This window comes from Pavona decussata, unplaced genomic scaffold (genome assembly GCF_977016875.1).
Source record: "Pavona decussata unplaced genomic scaffold, jaPavDecu1.1 SCAFFOLD_145, whole genome shotgun sequence".
NCBI lineage: Eukaryota > Metazoa > Cnidaria > Anthozoa > Scleractinia > Agariciidae > Pavona > Pavona decussata.
In genome coordinates, this window is record NW_028145558.1 from 14,995 (window position 1) to 32,894 (window position 17,900).

The window sequence follows — 17,900 nt, forward strand, 5'->3', positions numbered from 1 at the left end:
TGCCAAAATTATTATTATTATTATTATTATTATTATTATTATTATTATTATTATTATTATTATTATTATTATTATTATTATTATTATTATTATTACAGTCAACTCTCTTGTAAGCGACCACCCTTGGTGCACGACAAAGTGGTCTGGTCGCTTACGGGAAAGATCAACAAACTAAGCCTAATACTGGATTGATTAATTAATTACAAAAAAAATGTTACCTTAGCAGCTAAAATCAGGCAAATAGAAACTTATTTATTTGATTTTTTCACATTTATTCATTCTTCTTATGAAACTTTGTATAACATGGTTCATGGTTCATTCTGGAACAGATCACTGTAACAATTCCCATTTACCTAAAGATCTAATTGTAGCCATCTTCTCTGTCTGTAAACTGTCATTATCTGTCAGCAGTACGGGGAAGCGTCATCAAAATTGAACTTTTGTCACTTCTGAGTAATGATTTACATGCGATCATACGTGATTATGTTGTGTGGTCGCTTACCGGAAACAGAAAACAAAAGAATGTGTAATTTCTGGCCTAAAAAGTGGTCGCGGTCCCTTAAGAAATTTGAGTGGTGGTCGCTTACAAGACAGCTCTTGAAACAGTATTTAACTGAGAAACAAAACCGTTGTTTACAAGGTGGTCGCTTACGGAAGGTGGTCGCTTATGAGAAGTGGTCGCTATGAGAGAGTTGACTGTATTATTATTATTATTATTATTATTATTATTATTATTATTATTATTATTATAACCTTCCCAAATCTCACATTGTAAGCTGCAATTGGACAGTGCAACGTAAGCTAAAGTTGCCAAAAATTTGGCATTAATAAAGGAGTGTTAGGGAAGACAAGTCTGCCAGAATACGTTTTCATATAGAATTGTTTATTTTGACGAACCCCTAAGGTGTTTAGTTTATGTGTGGTTGGTGCACTTCATGCAGTCCTCGTTTGATCAGAATTGGATATAATGAAAGTGTTTGCAATAGGTTAAGGACGAAGATCGAAGGGCCAGATTCTCTACCTCCGCTAGAATCTGGGCTAAAATAAATTCTTGTTCTTTTTCAGTCACAATTTTTGAGCGACAAATAGAAGACGCTGTGCGTGAGTTTGCCCCGCGCGCGAAAGTCCTGCGAAACGGTAACTGTCTTGTCGCGCGCGACCGTGAGTTTCATTTTAAAGAAAATGGGTGGGAGGGTGGGGGCATAGACCCTATGCAAAAATGACTGACATTTTAATATCCTTTTGTTTGCATTCAAATTAGCCTCACTAGCTTCGTTATAGAGTTTAAAAATCAAAAGAGCATTTTACCTTGAACGAGGCTAGTGAATGCAACAAACGGGAATGTTAAAATGTCAGTCATTTTTGCATAAGGTATATGAACACCCAGTTATATGGTACAAGCTGATCACAGTCAACTTAAAAACATTTATTCATTTTCTATTTTTCGTCAACCTTAGCCTGAAAGTGCTTTGAAAAGCCTTGACTTTTATTCAATCTTTTTTAAGTTCGTAAAACAAATGTGTACTGCAGTAAGCCACCCATTTGCCGGTTTATTGGTTGGAGTTCCCGTTGAGTTAATTCACGTCTTCCTAGACAAATAGCGACAAGAAGTTTATTGTCTTTTTTCGCTTAGCTTAAGTTATAAAATATGTTTGCCAGTTTTGACCTTTTCCAGTCTCAAGGTTCGCGTAAGCGAGTTTTGCCAAAGAAGGGGTATTGGAAGTTGCGTCAGCGTGACGCAAAGTAACACAAAGTGACGTTTCGTGTTGATCACGTGAATTTCTGTAAAACTGTATTCGAAATAGACGAAAATACTGCACAAATTTCTGGTTGGAACGGCTGAGCTCGCGGTGAAAGATTCACAATGGTTTGTAGCTTGGCTTGTATAGTAGGGAACGTAAGATTAAACCGAGAACTAAGAAAATAACGGCAAAGAAATCAAGTTTGTTGAAGGTCAGTGACGGGAATGAGGTGAGTCACGGCAAAAATGTAGAAATTATGCAAAACCATTGCCAGACGCGATTTTGTTATGTTAACTTGCTACACTTTAGGTTATGATTTCAATTCACAAAAAAGAACATAAAAGGGATTTACAGCAGTTGATACTTCGTACAAATAGATGTTTGAAGCGGCGTATTTGAATAAAACAATGTAAGTTTTATAAACAATTCAAGTGTGTTTGTTGTTCATTTCAAAATGGCGGATAGTGAAAATATGCTCAGTTTAGAAATGTTTTTTTCTTAACGTACGAAAGATCCCAAGAAATTGAAGCGATAGAAACTGAAAACTATCATAAATTGTACCCCCAGAAGGTTTTTCGGTGAGATTTTTTGAGTACCACAGGTAGTTATGGCTAGTTTGTTGGAGGTCCTAACAAAGCCTTTAAGAGAAGCCGTTGGCATTCCTTAAAAAAAAAATCGTAAAATATTTATAAGAAGAGTTGCCTGGCTATGTTACAAGTCAGAGAACTAAAAAAGCATTTAATGAATAGGATTTGCGTGTAAGAGATTCAAAAGTTACGATTGCTTGATTCGGTAGCTTAATGAATGTTGACATTATTTGAGGCTTTGTTGACCAAAAATGCCGTTGATAATTTAAAATTCGTTTCTCGTTAACGAGTGGTTATTTGGTTAAATGGATGTCCTTTTCATAAGTGTGGCACTAGGGCCTATCAATCTACAAAGTATGAGCGAATTCGAATTTTGAGCTGTGTCCGGGATTTCTTTGGTTTTTACAGACATTTACTCTTAATACGTTACGTCCACTGATAGGCAAAGCGTTTCTTGAACTCTCTACCAAGTTTGTTCACTGTGCCCCTGACGAGTAAAACAGACCTAACGAGAAGGCGAATCCATTTTTATCAGTCTATGCTGTTTCGTATTTTTGGTTTATCGAGCTTACTTTAATACGTGCTTAAGATTATTATTAAGTTAACTTTGAAAAATCAATAATGGTTCACAAAGTCAAAACAAGGCAATTCACTACCATGATGGAGACACTACGCTCTGAACCAATAGAGCAGCGTGATGAACAGGTCCAACGAGATTAGTGGTTCTAAAGAATTGCGTGCTTTCTGCAGTGGAAGAGGTTTGGAAAAACCATTTTTATTATCATAAACTTTTGGTGAATATTTGTCCAAGAGTTTTTAATGGTTGGAGAAGCCACGTCAAACACTCGAAAGAGTGTTTGATCCGATTTCCAAATCTTCAAAGATGATAATTAGACGAGCCTCGTTTTCTTTAACTCCCTTCTGGGTTCAAGCTTATTAATAATTCGTCAAGAGAAAACAAAGAAAATCACTACTGTGACCGTGGTTTGGATATGTGTCCCTTATAACATAGAGGGTAAAATTACTGAGTGCTGATTTGTCGAATCAGAGATCATTTTTTTTCTTAATTTTCCTTTTCACCGAGTGCAAAATTACTCACTCCCGATAAATCGAGCGACGAAAATACTCAATTTTACAAGTATTGTCACTGTAAACAACATTGTAAACAACATTAACAGGATGAAAAACTTTTCACCATAACCGGTTGCCATTTCAGTGAACTTCACCCGACAAATGATCTTACAGGCTACCTGATCGAGATCTAAGATTTTAACTAACGCATTACAAGTGGTTGACTACATAAAACAAGTTAGCCGTAAAGGCTTATTAATACATCCCATTTTAACCCCTCCCACGACCCTACCCCACTTAGCTTTTTGGTCTTCCCCCACCCACGGTACCCGCGATGGCAAGAACAAGGAAAATTAATAATTTGTTACTTTGGAGGCGGAGCGACGCCGTTGCATTGATGAATGCTCGATTTGTAGACTTTGTATAGAAAATAAACTTTGCTTACTTCAACGTTAGGTTCTTGTTGTGTCTTCCTTGAAATTGGGTGGAATTTGTGGTGACCGACGTTTTAAACGCGGGGTTTAGTTTCCGCGTTGTCTCCCTACAAAAGAAGAAGAAGAAGAAGAAGAAGAAGAAGAAGAAGAAGAAGAAGAAGAAGAAGAAGAAGAAGAAGAAGAAGAAGAAGAAGAAGAAGAAGAAGAAGAAGAAGAAGAAGAAGAAGAAGAAGAAGAAGAGGAAGAAGAACAAGAAAGGTCGAGGACTCGACATCCTGTTGTCCCAAAACTCGCTCTAGCCGATCCCCAAGCCAACCTCAGAATTGCCATCAGACACACCAAATCCGTAAACATCCATAAATTAACAATAACGCTCGCTCATTAGCTCCACATTGAACGCACTGTAATCTTATTGTGAGAAAGTTTAAAAATATGTAAAATCGTCGATACTCCCACGCGTTGGGCTTTTCGTCTTAAGCACCCGCTGTTTGGTTTCGCTGTAATTCCCATACAATAACCTAAAATCCCAGACAATAACCCAATTATCCACCCATGCTATGGCATCGGGAACCGCGAAATCACAGTCGTATTACAAAAGATGTACAGGTACCCGGCTGCATTAACTTATTCTGTGAGGATCTTCCGTTTTTCGCCCTCGGACTAAAACGTTTCTTTTCCGTAGGCGGAAATATTTTAAATACTAAGCGAAGACCTTTAAAAGTCAACTATTATTTCGGACATTTTCTTAAAGGTTGTTTAAAATATCAAAACATCACAAATGCCACATATAACAATATCCACTTGAAAGTTAGAAGGTGTAAAATGGTCCGTAGACATGGCTGGTAGGTTTTTTATCTGTTCTTTATGGTAAAAACCGAGTTTTTTTAAACGACTTCGAGGTGTTTCGATGTCTGATGCTACACACTTTCGAGTGTTTGATATGGCTTCGCAAATGATCAATAATTCTTGGAGAAATTCAACGCTTAAGTTGGCAAAATTTTATGGTAATTAGGATCACATCTCCAAGCCACGGTCATGGTAGTGATTTTCTTTGTTTTCTCTTGATGAATTATTAATGAGTTTGAGAAATAAACTTCGTTTACTTCAACGTGTGGTTGTTATTGCATCTTCTGTGTAACTTGAGTGGAATTTGTGGCTACCGACGTTTTTAAGGCGGGGTTTAGTTTCGGTGTTGTCCCCCTACAAAAGAAGAAGAAGGAATCCCCAAGCCAACCTTAGAATCGCCATGAGAAACACCATATCGTTTACTACTCATTTAACTTTTAATTTAGTCAATTTGTAAACACCAAATTGATTTGTATTTAGTTTAGTACAGACATACCTACCCGCCTCGACTAGCTTAAGCTATTTGCAGGTAGATATATAACCAGCTTGTAACTATCTGTTTTTAATAAAGTAGCGTTTGTTGTTTGTTGTTTTGTTCGTTGTTTCATATCCCTAAACATCCATAAATTGACAATAACACTTGTTAATTAGCTCCACGTTGAAAGCACTGTAATCTTATTGTGAGAAAATTCAATAATATCTAAATTCGTCGAAACTCCCTCGCGTTGGGCTTTTCGTCTGAAGTACCCGCTGTTTGGTTTCACTGCAATTCCCTTGCGGATTCTCGAAATAAAGAAGGCTCGTCAATACCTGCAAAACTCAGCGAATTAAGAGTGATTTTCCAACTTAAACGAACCATGTTGCCTTTCGCTGTGTGAAACCCTTGTTTTGACCTTCCTTTACAAATGGTCGAATTTGCATTTATATTGTAAAGATGTTGAAACCACCCTTTTGAATTTGCTATTTTAGATTCATTTTTAAATTTTAATCGTCTAAAAACTGTTTGGACCTTTGATGTGCTTGGCTTTTGAAGGTGAAAAATAGAAAAAAAAATTCCATCCGCCAGGCCGGAACTCAAATGCTCTTAACTGTAAAATTAGCCTTGACCTTTTTTCCTTTATTACAAGAAGCGTCATTACGTATGCTACGGACGTTTAAAAAATTGGTTAATGGAGGCAGTGTGGTATACACGACGGCCGCTTGACAAATAAGTTCAGTTTCGTCTTTAAAATAAAGAACACTGATAAGTCCTCACTATCAAAAGTATTTTTAATTCATTTGATCATTTGTTAAAGCTATAGGCTAGTTTGTTCAACTCAGCACAAAAAAATTTCACCTGTTAAATTCAGAGCAGTTGGACTTTTTTTGTTGTAAGAAACTAGGTATTTAATAATAAATTACATCACAATTTCCCCATTGACCTGAACGCATCTTCTGTGAAATTGCTCATTTAGAGTGCCATCCTTAACAGCCGAGAGCCGCAAGGCTTCATTCCATGAGTGAGTAGCCAAGATTATTTTTTCTTACCCTAACCCTACTTTTAACCCTAACCTTCAGTGAGTACTAGCTTGTCTAGGAGACGATGGCAATGATTTAATTGACTCAGTTGCGTTTTTCAGGAAATATTAAAACATACGCATTTATCAGGTGTTGAGCCTCATTCCAGTGATATGAATACCCTGTTTTGTATTAGTATGTCAGTTAAACTCACAGGCAAAAAAGTACAATTAACTTTCTATTTAAAAAAAAATAACCATTGACTAAATATTCGCGACACCTGTCACTCGCCATTTTTGAAAAATGCTCCGGCCAATAACCCAATTTGCTTACCTTTAAATTTCTCTTCAAGGACCAATTACTATGGGAAGTAATTTGTATATTTGGCTTTATATTTTGCGTTACCAGTGTGTTTTCATGACGTTTTGTGTAGCTATTTCAACTGACGTTGTCGGAAAGCCTACACGACAATACCTCAAGGCGGTATGGGTTATTTATTAACAAATTTATCAAATCTTGCTATGCCTTACGGCCCTTAAAAAATATTTCAGAGAAAAATTATTTGTGGTTTTTCCACCCATGTTATGGCATAGGGAACCGCGAAATCACAGTCGAACTACAAAAGATTTACAGGTACCCGGCTACATTAACTTGTTCTATGAGGATTTTCCTTTTTTCGCCGTCGGACTAAAAAGTTTCTTTTCCGTGAGCGGAAATATTTCAAATACTAAACGAAGACCTTTAAAAGTAATCTACTATTTCGGACATCTTCCAAAAGGTTGTTTAAAATATCAAAACATCAAAAATGCCACACGTAACAATATCCACTTGAAAGTTAGAAGGTGTAAAATGGTCCGTAGACATGGTTGGTTGGTTTTTTATCTGTTCTTTATGGTAAAAACCGAGTTTTTTTTTTAAACGACTTCGAGGTGTTTCGATGTCTGATGATACACATATTGGAGTGTTTGATATGGCTTCGCAAATGATCAATAATTCTTGGAGAAATTCAAGGCTAAAGTTAGCAAAATTTTATGGTAATTAGGATCACATATCCAAACCATGGTCACGGTAGTGATTTTCTTTGTTTTCTATTGATAAATTATTAACGAGTTTGAGAAATAAACTTCGCTTACTTTAAGGTGTGGTTGTTGTTGCATCTTCTGTGTAACTTGAGTGGAATTTGTGGCCACCAGAGTTTTTAAGGCGGGGTTTAGTTTTGATGTTGCCCCCCTACAAAAGAAGAGGAAGGAATCCCCAAGCCAACCTTAGAATCGCCATGAGAAACACTATATCGTTTACCACTTATTTAGCTTTTATTTAAGTCAATTTGTAAACACCAAATTTATTTCTATTTAGTTTAGTACAGACATACCTATCCGCCTCTACTGGCTTCAGCTATTTGCGGGTAGGTATATAACCAGCTTGTAACTATCTGTTTTTAATAAAGTGTTGTTTGTTGATTTGTTTGATGTTTCATATCCCTAAACATCCATAATTCGACAATAACACTTGTTAATTAGCTCCACGTTGAAGGCACTGTATTCGTATTGTGAGAAAATTTAATAATATCTAAATTCGTCGATACTCCCACGCGTTGGGCTTTTCGTCTGAAGTACCCGCTGTTTGGTTTCACTGCAATTCCCTTGCGGAATCTCGAAATAAAGGAGGCTCGTCAATACCTCCAAAACTCAGAGAATTACGAGTGATTTTCCAACTTAAACGAACCATGTTGACTTTGGCTGTGTGACACCCTTTTAAGGACCTTTTTTTACAAGTGGTGGAATTTGCAGTTATATTGAAAAGATTTTGGAAACACCCTCTTGAATTTGTTATTTTAAATTTATTTTTTAAATTTTAAACGTTTAAAAACTGTTTGGACCTTTAATGTGTTTGGCTTTTGAAGGTGAAAAATAGAAAAACAAATTGCATCCACCAGGCCGGAACTCAAATGCACCTAACTGTAAAATTAGCCTTGACCTTTTTTCCTTTATTACAAGAAGCGTCATTGCATATGCGACAAACGTTTAAAAACTTGGTTAAAGGAGGCAATGTGGTATACGCGACGGCCGCTTAAAAAAATGAGTTCAGTTTGGTCTTAAAAATAAAGACAACTGATAAATTCTAACTTTCAGAGGTATTTTAAATTCATTTGATCATTTGTTAAAGCTATAAGTCAGTTTGTTCAACTCAGCACGAAAAAAATTCACCTGTTAAATTCAGAGCAGTTCGACTTTTTCTCTAGTAAGAAACTGGGTATTTAATAATAGATTACACCACAATTTCCCCATTGACCTGACCGCTTCTTGTGGGAAATTGCTCATTCAGAGTGCCATCCTTTTCACTCGACAACTGCAAGGCTTCATTCCATGAGTGAGTAGCCAAGATTATTTTTTCTTACCCTAACCCTATTTTTAACCCTAACCTTCAGTGCGTACTAGTCTAGGAGACGATGTCAATGATTTAATTTACTCATCTGCGTTTCTTAGGAAATATTGAAACATACGCTTTTATCAGGTTTTGAGCCTCATTTTAGTGATATGACTACTCTGTTTTGTACTAGTATGTCAGGCATAAAAGTAAAATTAACTTTCTATTTAAAAAGTAAATAACTATTGACTAAATATTCGCGACACCTGCCACTCGCCATGTTTGAAAAATGTTCCGGCCAATAACCCAATTTGCTTACCTTCAAATTTCGTAATAAGGATCATTTACTATGGAAAGTAATTTGTATATTTGGCTTTATATTTTGCGTTACGAGTGCGTTTTCATGACGTTTTGTGTAGCTATTTCAACTGACGTTGTAGGAAAGCCCACAAGACAATACCTCAAGGCGGTGTGGGTTATTTCTTAACAAATTTATCAAATCTAGCTATATGCCTTACGGCCTTTAAAAAAATATTTCAGAGAAAACTTACTTGTGGTGTTTCCACCCATGCTATGGCATCGGGAACCGCGAAATCGCAGTTAAATTACAAAAGATTTACAGGTACCCGGCTGCATTAACTTATTCTGTGAGGATTTTCCTTTTTTCGCCGTCGGACTAAAACGTTTCTTTTCCGTAGGTGGAAATTTTTCAAATACTTAGCGAAGACCTTTAAAAGTTAACTACTATTTTGGACATTTCCTTAAAGGTTGTTTAAAATATCAAATATCAAAAATGCCACATGTAACAATATCTACTTAAAATTTGGAAGGTGTGAAATGGTCCGTAGACATGTACTCAGTAAAATAGTAAACAAATGCCATTGTCCATTATCTACCACGGTGTTGTTTAGGCCACGTTCTACTAAGTTTTGGTTGGTTGGGTTTTTTCCTGTTCTTTATGATAAAAACCGTTTTGGTTGGTTTCGTTACTTAACGTTTTCAACTCAATACTCGGTTGAAATCCATGGTTAGCACCCACTGACAAGAAAAGAAATGGTGAGGAGGCGATAAGCTAAACATGTAAGTAGTGTACCCTAATTGTCGCTACAAATCGACAACAACAGGCTGATAAAAAATCACGCAAAGCGCCTCCAGAATTTTAAAGAAGAAGTTAGAAAACGAGTGTTTATGGGCTCGATCGCCGACAATTCATATCAGTTTTGGACGGCACTTTCTCAGTTTATTAATTATTAAGATAACAATAAAGTTGTCGCTGAGTTCGTGCTGTGCTGTTCGATCCAATACCTTATCCTAAAGAAGTGTAGTTAAAAAATTATGGAGCATTTTGTATGCAACAGATTTCAACTGAAATGTCACGAAAACTTCTCACAAAAGCTCCCAGACAGTCACGAGGACGATTTTCTTGCTCAGCACTTCTCTTGTTAAAAAAACAAAAAATAGATGGGTAGCGAAAATGTTCAAGCATAAGGTTCAATATATTAAAAGTGTTTTGACTATACAGCCGTGCCGAAAAACATATTTTTTTTCTATTAGAGAGACTTCAGTAGTGAAAAATGTTACATTACCTTTTGCATATCAGCACGTTTTTGAATTTTTTTTTTTTTTTTTTGCAATTTTTAATTGACTAGCAAAGACATCACCTGAATTAAAGAATTTTTTTTGACACATAGCGTTTGCATTTTGGTTAGCCTGGCCTATCATTTGGTGATAAGAAACAAAGCATATTTTTTGGATTATTACCATATTAGCAGTGGTCACATGATCGACCACGCCCTAATTTATGCGACAATATTCGGATTACAACCTGATAATCAGAATCAAACTGCTGTTCATTGTCTTCAAGTCTTCACGTTGCAGAGAATTATCATAATTTAGTCGGGATTTGTTTGAAAGTTTTAAAAGTTAAGTAACTATTTAATGTTTTTGTTCTCGTTCCAGTCCCTCAGTAAGCTAAAAACGTCGTCGGTCACAGAGAGTAAATAATTTTCAAACCCCAAATTAGTTCCCTAGACCCTTACATCAAAGTCATTCATAGAAGGTAACTTGGATGGGAAATTTATTTTTCTAAAATTTTGTAAATTTCAATGAAAATAAATTTAAAATTGGGCGTTGTGTGTCACGTGACATAAGAACACCGTCAGTGAAACCAAAAATGAAACGCTTCTTGTAGATTCTTGAATCTTCCAGCCTTGCAAATCATTGCCGTCAATTCATTATTAAATAGACCCACACCTGCATATACATCAAGAACCTTTTCCTTGATTCACGTCGACTACCTTAGTTAATCTTCGAAAATGCTCAATTCGGTTTCAAGGTCCTTCGTTTTTCAACTCGCTTAGTCGTGAAATTCAAAACAGTGAAAGTATCAGTTTGTTTGGCAAAAGACGTAAAAAAATTCCTTCTTTCTTAGTTAAATTGACTCTTTGTTAAGCTACAAACCTTTTCTTTTTCTTAAAAAAAATTAACTGGAATTAAAAAATTAACTTGTATAGTTCATCCTATAGTTCCAAGAAGCCTATAGTTTAATATAATCCCCCGGCTTCTATATAGGCTTCCTCGCCTTTACCACATTTGATCCTGTAAATGATTTAGTAGGGATATTGTAGTAGTAGGAATATTGTATATCATCTTTAATGTATTTATGTTGTTGTATTTCTGGTTAATGGAAAAATGAATGAACGAATGAATGAACGAACGAACGAACGAACGAATGCATGGATGAATGAATGAACGAACGAACGAACGAACGAACGAACGAACGAACGAACGAACGAACGAACGAACGAACGAACGAATGAATGAATGAATGAATGAATGAATGAATGAATGAATGAATGAATGAATGAATGAAAGAAAGAAAGATATCTCCCGAATATTAAATGTATGTTTAAACATACAAATCAAACAATCATAACGCCTGCCAAGTTTACCATCGTGCTCTACCGGAATAATTAAGTGATGACTTAGAGAGATTGCAAAAACGGGAGCTTAGGTTCATCTATCTCGGTCTGTCATACAGCGATGCCTTAGGCCAATCTGGTCTCTGTACACTTTTTGATGAGATTACTACAAATCTAAAGCATAGGCTCCAAAAGCTTCTCCTAGCTAGAAACAATTGCGATTACTCGCTCAGGAACTCGAGGAAGTTCGTTCGTCCCCTTTGCAAGACCGTTTGTTGTAAAAAGGGTTTCGTTAGAAGCTTAGCATACAGTTTATGAACATTTTAGTTAAGTTTTTAACCTTGATTCTATTTTATTCACTTTTATGATTGTTAGTCAAGATGTAATTCAGCCTATGGCTGCAACGTCTGAATAAAGTATCTATTCCATTCTATTCTGTTCTACTCTAATTCATGCCAATTACTTGAAGGAGCGATTAGCGTTGAAAACATCGGCTTTTGGTGACAGTAAAACTAGTAAGAATGTGAATCTTGTTGAACAGCTGGAAATTCTTACAGATACACTTTATATACAGGTAAGATCCTTCTGCATACAGTACCTCATCTTCCTTGCACCGTGCAATTTTATGTGTTGTCTATTTCTTTAATTGATGGCTTGGTTCCTTGGTTCGTTGGTTCCTCCCTCCCTCCCACGTGCACCTTCCTTCCCTTCCGCCTTCCCTCCCTCCCTCCCACTCTTCCTTCCTCCATCTTTTTACTGCCTGTCTGTGTCTATCTGTGTAGTTCTATCCTTTGTTGAAACTTATATCAAATTTTCAATCCTTGAATTTTTTATGAAAAGACTTAGTGGTTAAAAGTGTCTTTTTTTTTTTCAACCTTTTAAAACAACAAAAGCAACCTTTTTTCCGGTTTTATCGCGAGGACTATACATGCATCTTATAAATAGGAAAAATTAACCCAGATATTTAAATACTATAAAAAGACGTTGAAAGCTACTTACACACTAACAGTTTTTCTGTGAGAGCACTGTGTGCTCTTTCTTGTAATTTATTTGGTATTGTTGTCTTTCAAGCCTTAATTCGTGTAATATTACGTTCTTTTTCCTTTTGTATTTGTAACAATAGTATTCTTGAATATTTAATAACAATTAAAATTTTAACAATTTATAGAAAAACGTTGAAATTTATGGAGTAAAAAATGTCAAAATATACGCAAGGGAGATTGTGTCCACCCCAGGAGCCAAGCTATCTTTCACTGCTCCAGATCGACCAGAAGCTTATACAAGTCCAGCGACTACTGGAAACAACGGGAATGGTAATCCGGGCAAAGATGGTGATCATGGTGTTAACGGCCCTAAGGGTAAGTTTTCGAGTGACAGACAGTACAAAAATACTAAGCCTCCTTTTATAAATGGTTGTACACTCTGCGTATTCCGGGATGGTCCAAAAAACTCGAGTGCTAGAATAGATGACAGCAAGGATGCAATGAGGTGATATTGATCACGGCGTTAAAGGAAGGAGTTCACATTTCAGCGCATGTGCATTTTACTTTCTTATCAACTCTTTAGCCTTAAAAATCCCACTCATATGTACTTCAGTAATCACGTTCTATAATTAGTCCAAGCAAAATGACTGTTGACCAAAATTCAAAGAAAATGCTACTGGATTGTACTCAGATTGTACTCACGGTTGATGTGTTTACAGTTATTTGCGTGCGAAATAACGCAATCATATGAAAAAAAAAATAAATAAATAACCACCCGAGTTACCTATTCCCTTCCGAATGGTTCATAAACAGCGAATTAAATTAAATAGGCTTGGGTCATACCGAACAAAGGCGAAAAAAGTATTTCGATTCATGGGCATGCACAGAACCGTGAACCCCTCCCTTTAAGTTGTCACGAAAGGTAAGCGAGAAGGGCCTAAGATGAACCGTAAGGAAAAACAATGGCAGAGCACGACATTCGGCTTGCTGGAAAATCTTCATTCCGCTGGCTTACAGCGGATGTATTAAATTCCTTGCTTTTTTACATTTGAACATTAGATTTGTGGTGAAATAAAATAGAGAAAAATAAAAAAAAAAAAACCTTTGACGCGTAGAAATATTTCTGCGAGCACTTGAAGTCGCGAAATTTATCTTGCTGTAAAAAGGAAAACTTAATCTTTGAAATGTAAAAATGTAGATGAAAGAGAACTTATTTACGGTTTCTTTTCCATAACAATGACACGACTTCAATTTTCAGATTGATGAATTGGGTTCGGAGATGACTGGTGAGGCCAAGCCGGACCCTGAAGCAAGCTAAAATACAAACAACTCGTACATAAAAAAGAAAAACAAATCGCACGGCCGGGGCTTTACCATACGAATAACTTGCCCACCCCAAAACATTTTGTTACAGTACAAGTAACTATCTGTGCACTTATAGCGCCATTTTTGTACTACCTTCATGCTCTATTAATGGAGTAGGATAATGACTTTTACATTAATAATTCAAAAGAGGTAAATTGGAATGATGGAAATTGAGAACTCACTCCATCTCTTTGATCGATTTCCTTCGTTTTGGTATCACGGAACATTGTCAGAATCCTGGGAATTGTTTGGAACTTAGCATCTTTAATTTTAATTTTCAGTCGCGATTTTCTGTGACGTCATCACTGGCAATTTAAAGGTAACCTCCAATGGAGGAAATGGACAAAAGGGACAAGATGGCGGCAAAGGTGGCAAGGGGCGAGACAACGGGGATGATGTAAGGGTATTCTTTGTTTTTTCGAATCATTTGACAGTTACAAGTCAAATGTATAAGAATAATGTGTTGTTCAGTCATTGGCCATCTCAACTCTAAGGGTATAAAACGAATTCACAAAATGACCAACTCCCAGTTACCTTAAAAGTAACCAAATGACCGCTGAAAGAAATGCTTTGTCCATCATCATCATCATTATCAAGATGAGTTTCCCGCCGAGATGGTGAAGTAGATGGCAAAAGACCTGTGAGAAACAGACTTTAGAGTTTGTTTGTTTCGATGGTTTCTCACCAATTTCGTCCTTTCAATAGAGTGATGACAGGACTGGAGCAGACTGCACTTCACAGCGTTATCATTATTGCCGCGATGTAGCTGGAAGAGCTGGAAAAAGGGGGCATAGGGGAGGAAACGGGGGCAACGCCGGACAATCAGGTAGAGGTCGAAGAAAGTCCTCTACTAAGTAATATATTAGTGCGCTTTGATTAAAACAGAGGTAGGACCAGACAACAGCATAGATTCCAGACAACCAGAGGACAGTTTCAAGTAAATGTTCCACACGCATAACAAATTTAACGGAGTAACCCTGACCAGAAGGAAAGAGAATCTTCCAACATTGACAAAGGAGGCTGGTATATTCACTCGGAGAAGGAAAGGCCACTCTTTGTTAACAATAAAAACAACAACAACAGCAACAATATGGTAAAGCTAATTTGACGGGAAGCAAAGTCAGAATTTTTTTTCCTCTCTCTACGATGAATAGAACAAAATGTATTTGACGACACATTTCATTTTTGTATCTCGCATGTCGGGATTTTTATGCATTTTAAAAAACTCAAGTAGACTGTTATTTAGAAGATATAAAAATAACTTTTTCACCACGCATCTTTGCCAATTCTTGTTTTGAATTTCCCCTCAGAATTAGGAAGCAATCAGGATCCCCTGCCCCTAACATGCCCGTCCTTCACCACAATCATAAAGCACCAAATAATCTCAAACAGTTGTGAGACCTTCCATGGCAGAGTGCATAAGAATTTCTAAGTAGCAAGAACTAAAAGAGATATACCAATGTTTGTACCTAAAATGCTTGTAGGAAATGGTGGAGATGCTGGGGCTGTAAATGTGCGCTACAGAACAATTAATGGGAACTTTCAATTGAAGACCTGCGCAGGAGTAGGAGCCCCAGCAACCAGAAACGGAGCAGGAGGGAGAGGTAATATGATTTATGCACCCCGTAAGAATAATATTCAGTAACAAATACATTCAATTTGACCGCTCATGTGTACTCGATCTGATGATATAAGGACATGACCAAACAAAGTGTCATGAAATGACGCGGGTCAGTTATTAAAAGACAGTTTAGACAGTGTTTAAGAAAACCGCGTTCTAAGCCATTTTCAGTTTTGCCAACAGTCATATCTAAACATTGTCTCCCGCTGACAGTAAGAAAAAGGCTTGCTTCCCAGACTAGAAAACTATTTATCTACTTAAAATAAACCAGTTATTCACTGACTCCGTTTAAATAATTGGCCCCACGTATCTGTTGAAATTCTATCTATAACACAAAAGACAACAATGTTTACCTCGTCAGGGTGAGGCTACGCGTAACCTTTTCGGAAAGCATACTGAGATCTCAACAAGAAAGGTTTTGGTCAATATAGCGCAATTAAATGAGCCAAACCAGACCAAATTTAAATGGCCCAAAAGTCATCTGCTAACAAAGAGGTTTTTAAAGAAATAATCACTTCTTGAATTTAATTTTATTCAGTTCATTTTGTGATAAGTATCTTGTTCTGAAATTTTCTCTTCGTCTGTTTATGTTACATCGTTTGCTGCTAGCTCTACCAAACAAGTCTCCCGTTATACTGGCAGCCAGAACGCAAATCAATATGCAAGAAAGTGACTGTTTGGAAGTCGTTTCCAACTGAATTGACGAGAGTTTGTGTTCTTTTTTAAACGTAGCTATGAATTTGCTATAACTACCAACTTTCACTTAATGAGTTGTGTGTTACTTCCCATTGCAGGCGGTGCAGGTAGTGGAGGCGGAAGAGGAAGGGAATGCTACCAGGATGGGGCGGTTTGGTCACGCAAATGCAAGCCCACTGGGGAATATACTCGAAGAGGTCCAAGAGGACCAACTGGATACAGTGGAAGCCCAGGAGAAGGTAAGACAAAAAATTGTTACACATAACTCCACCATGGTTCTCATTGAAGGGGTACTGCCACTTAGTTTTAGTGTCACTAAGAATAGCCCCAAAACATATTTGTTTCAATGGAATCTTTAAAAAAAATTGTTGAGTTTTGTTAACAATAACCTTACCAGTGCGCAGAAACAACTATTAATTGTACTTAGCTGCGGATGGCTAGGATGGAAGTTCATTGCAACTTGAAAAATTGGCCAACTTGTACCAGTTTTTCTTGAATTTTCTGCGTATTTTAGACAAGGCATTAGAAACTGATTATAGTTCGTTTTTCCTTGGAGAAAAACCTTAAAATTTTCTTTCCGATGTTGCAAAAGTAATTTTCGTTTTACAAATAAACCAGGTTCAAATATTTAACGGTTTTGACCAGAATGCAGTAAATCGCCTAGACAGTGCCCCTTTAAGCCCAGGATATACGATCAAGCATTTTTTTTATGCAATGGGCAAAAAAAAACCCAACTCCATCACTTGATACTTATTAATGAGATTAAACTGACTGCCCACTTTTAATATTTTTTTTTTCTTTTCTAAGACTACATACCACACCTGCATTTGTACGGCTGCTCTCGTTTACCTTATCCCGTAATAATATTGATCTTAAAGAAAAGAAATATAGTCATAGACAATATTGTTTTCGTCAGTTAAACCACACAGAAATTTCCTTTAACTGCGGAACCAGCTTGTTTCTTTAGTAACTAACTCTAATGGGAATGAGTAACTGTTCCCTCAGCCTTCCGATTAAGGGAAATGTTTGCAACCATCAGTACTTTTGGCGCTTAGTTGTATGCATGGAACTTAGTGAGCGGCAACCGTTTATTAACATCGAGGTATCTATTATGTATTTAGCTCGAAATACCCAGGGAGATAATGGCGCAGTTCAGCAATCTCTCATTCAACATGGGTCATTGGAGAAAGCAAATAAACAAAGCTTCCCATTGGAGCTGATCAGAATCATGGAGAGAAAGGCCGTAGACTTGTTGCTAACCAGCTCTGATAATAAAGGCAGGGACATCTTATCATTTATAGTCAGCTTGACGGAGGGAAGGAGTGAACTGGTGCGGTTTAAAAAAGGTTAGCTTTTTGTGTACCGTTTAAGATGATAGGCGGCATATTTTGCAGACACCTTAACTTAAATACAAACTGGAGTTAATTCAAGTCCTGCTCATTATTTCTGATATTGTAAAATCCTTTTTGAAGACCTAATGATCTCTTCGTTTGACGATGCTATATCTGGTTCCATCTCAGTCATGCTGATGAAAATTGTAAGACAAAAAAGGATTTTTTAATGTGATTAAATGGAAGTGGTAGTTACACAAAACTGCCTGTTCTTATCAGACGCATCTTTGCCTAAGTTTTAGTTTCTTCTAGAACTTATTAAAAATTCATGAAGAGGAAACAAAGGAAATCAAATGAAACACTCTTTCTCCTGTTTGATATATTACTTCATTTAATTTTCAGATGCACAGAGAAGGCTTAATTATTTAGGAAAGGGAGG

The 17,900-nt window shown here is 36.7% G+C and overlaps 1 protein-coding gene across 1 annotated transcript; it reads left to right on the forward strand.

Moving 5' to 3' along the window:
* The first annotated feature begins 1,966 nt into the window (after window positions 1-1,966).
* Window positions 1,967-17,481, forward strand: LOC146466291 (uncharacterized). Its single transcript, XM_085127532.1, has 8 exons — window positions 1,967-1,971; window positions 11,883-12,039; window positions 12,634-12,823; window positions 14,095-14,210; window positions 14,519-14,639; window positions 15,298-15,417; window positions 16,229-16,369; window positions 17,252-17,481. Exons 1-8 carry the CDS (start codon window positions 1,967-1,969, stop codon window positions 17,479-17,481), a joined length of 1,080 nt encoding a protein of 359 aa, XP_084983658.1.
* The last annotated feature ends 419 nt before the right edge of the window (window positions 17,482-17,900 follow it).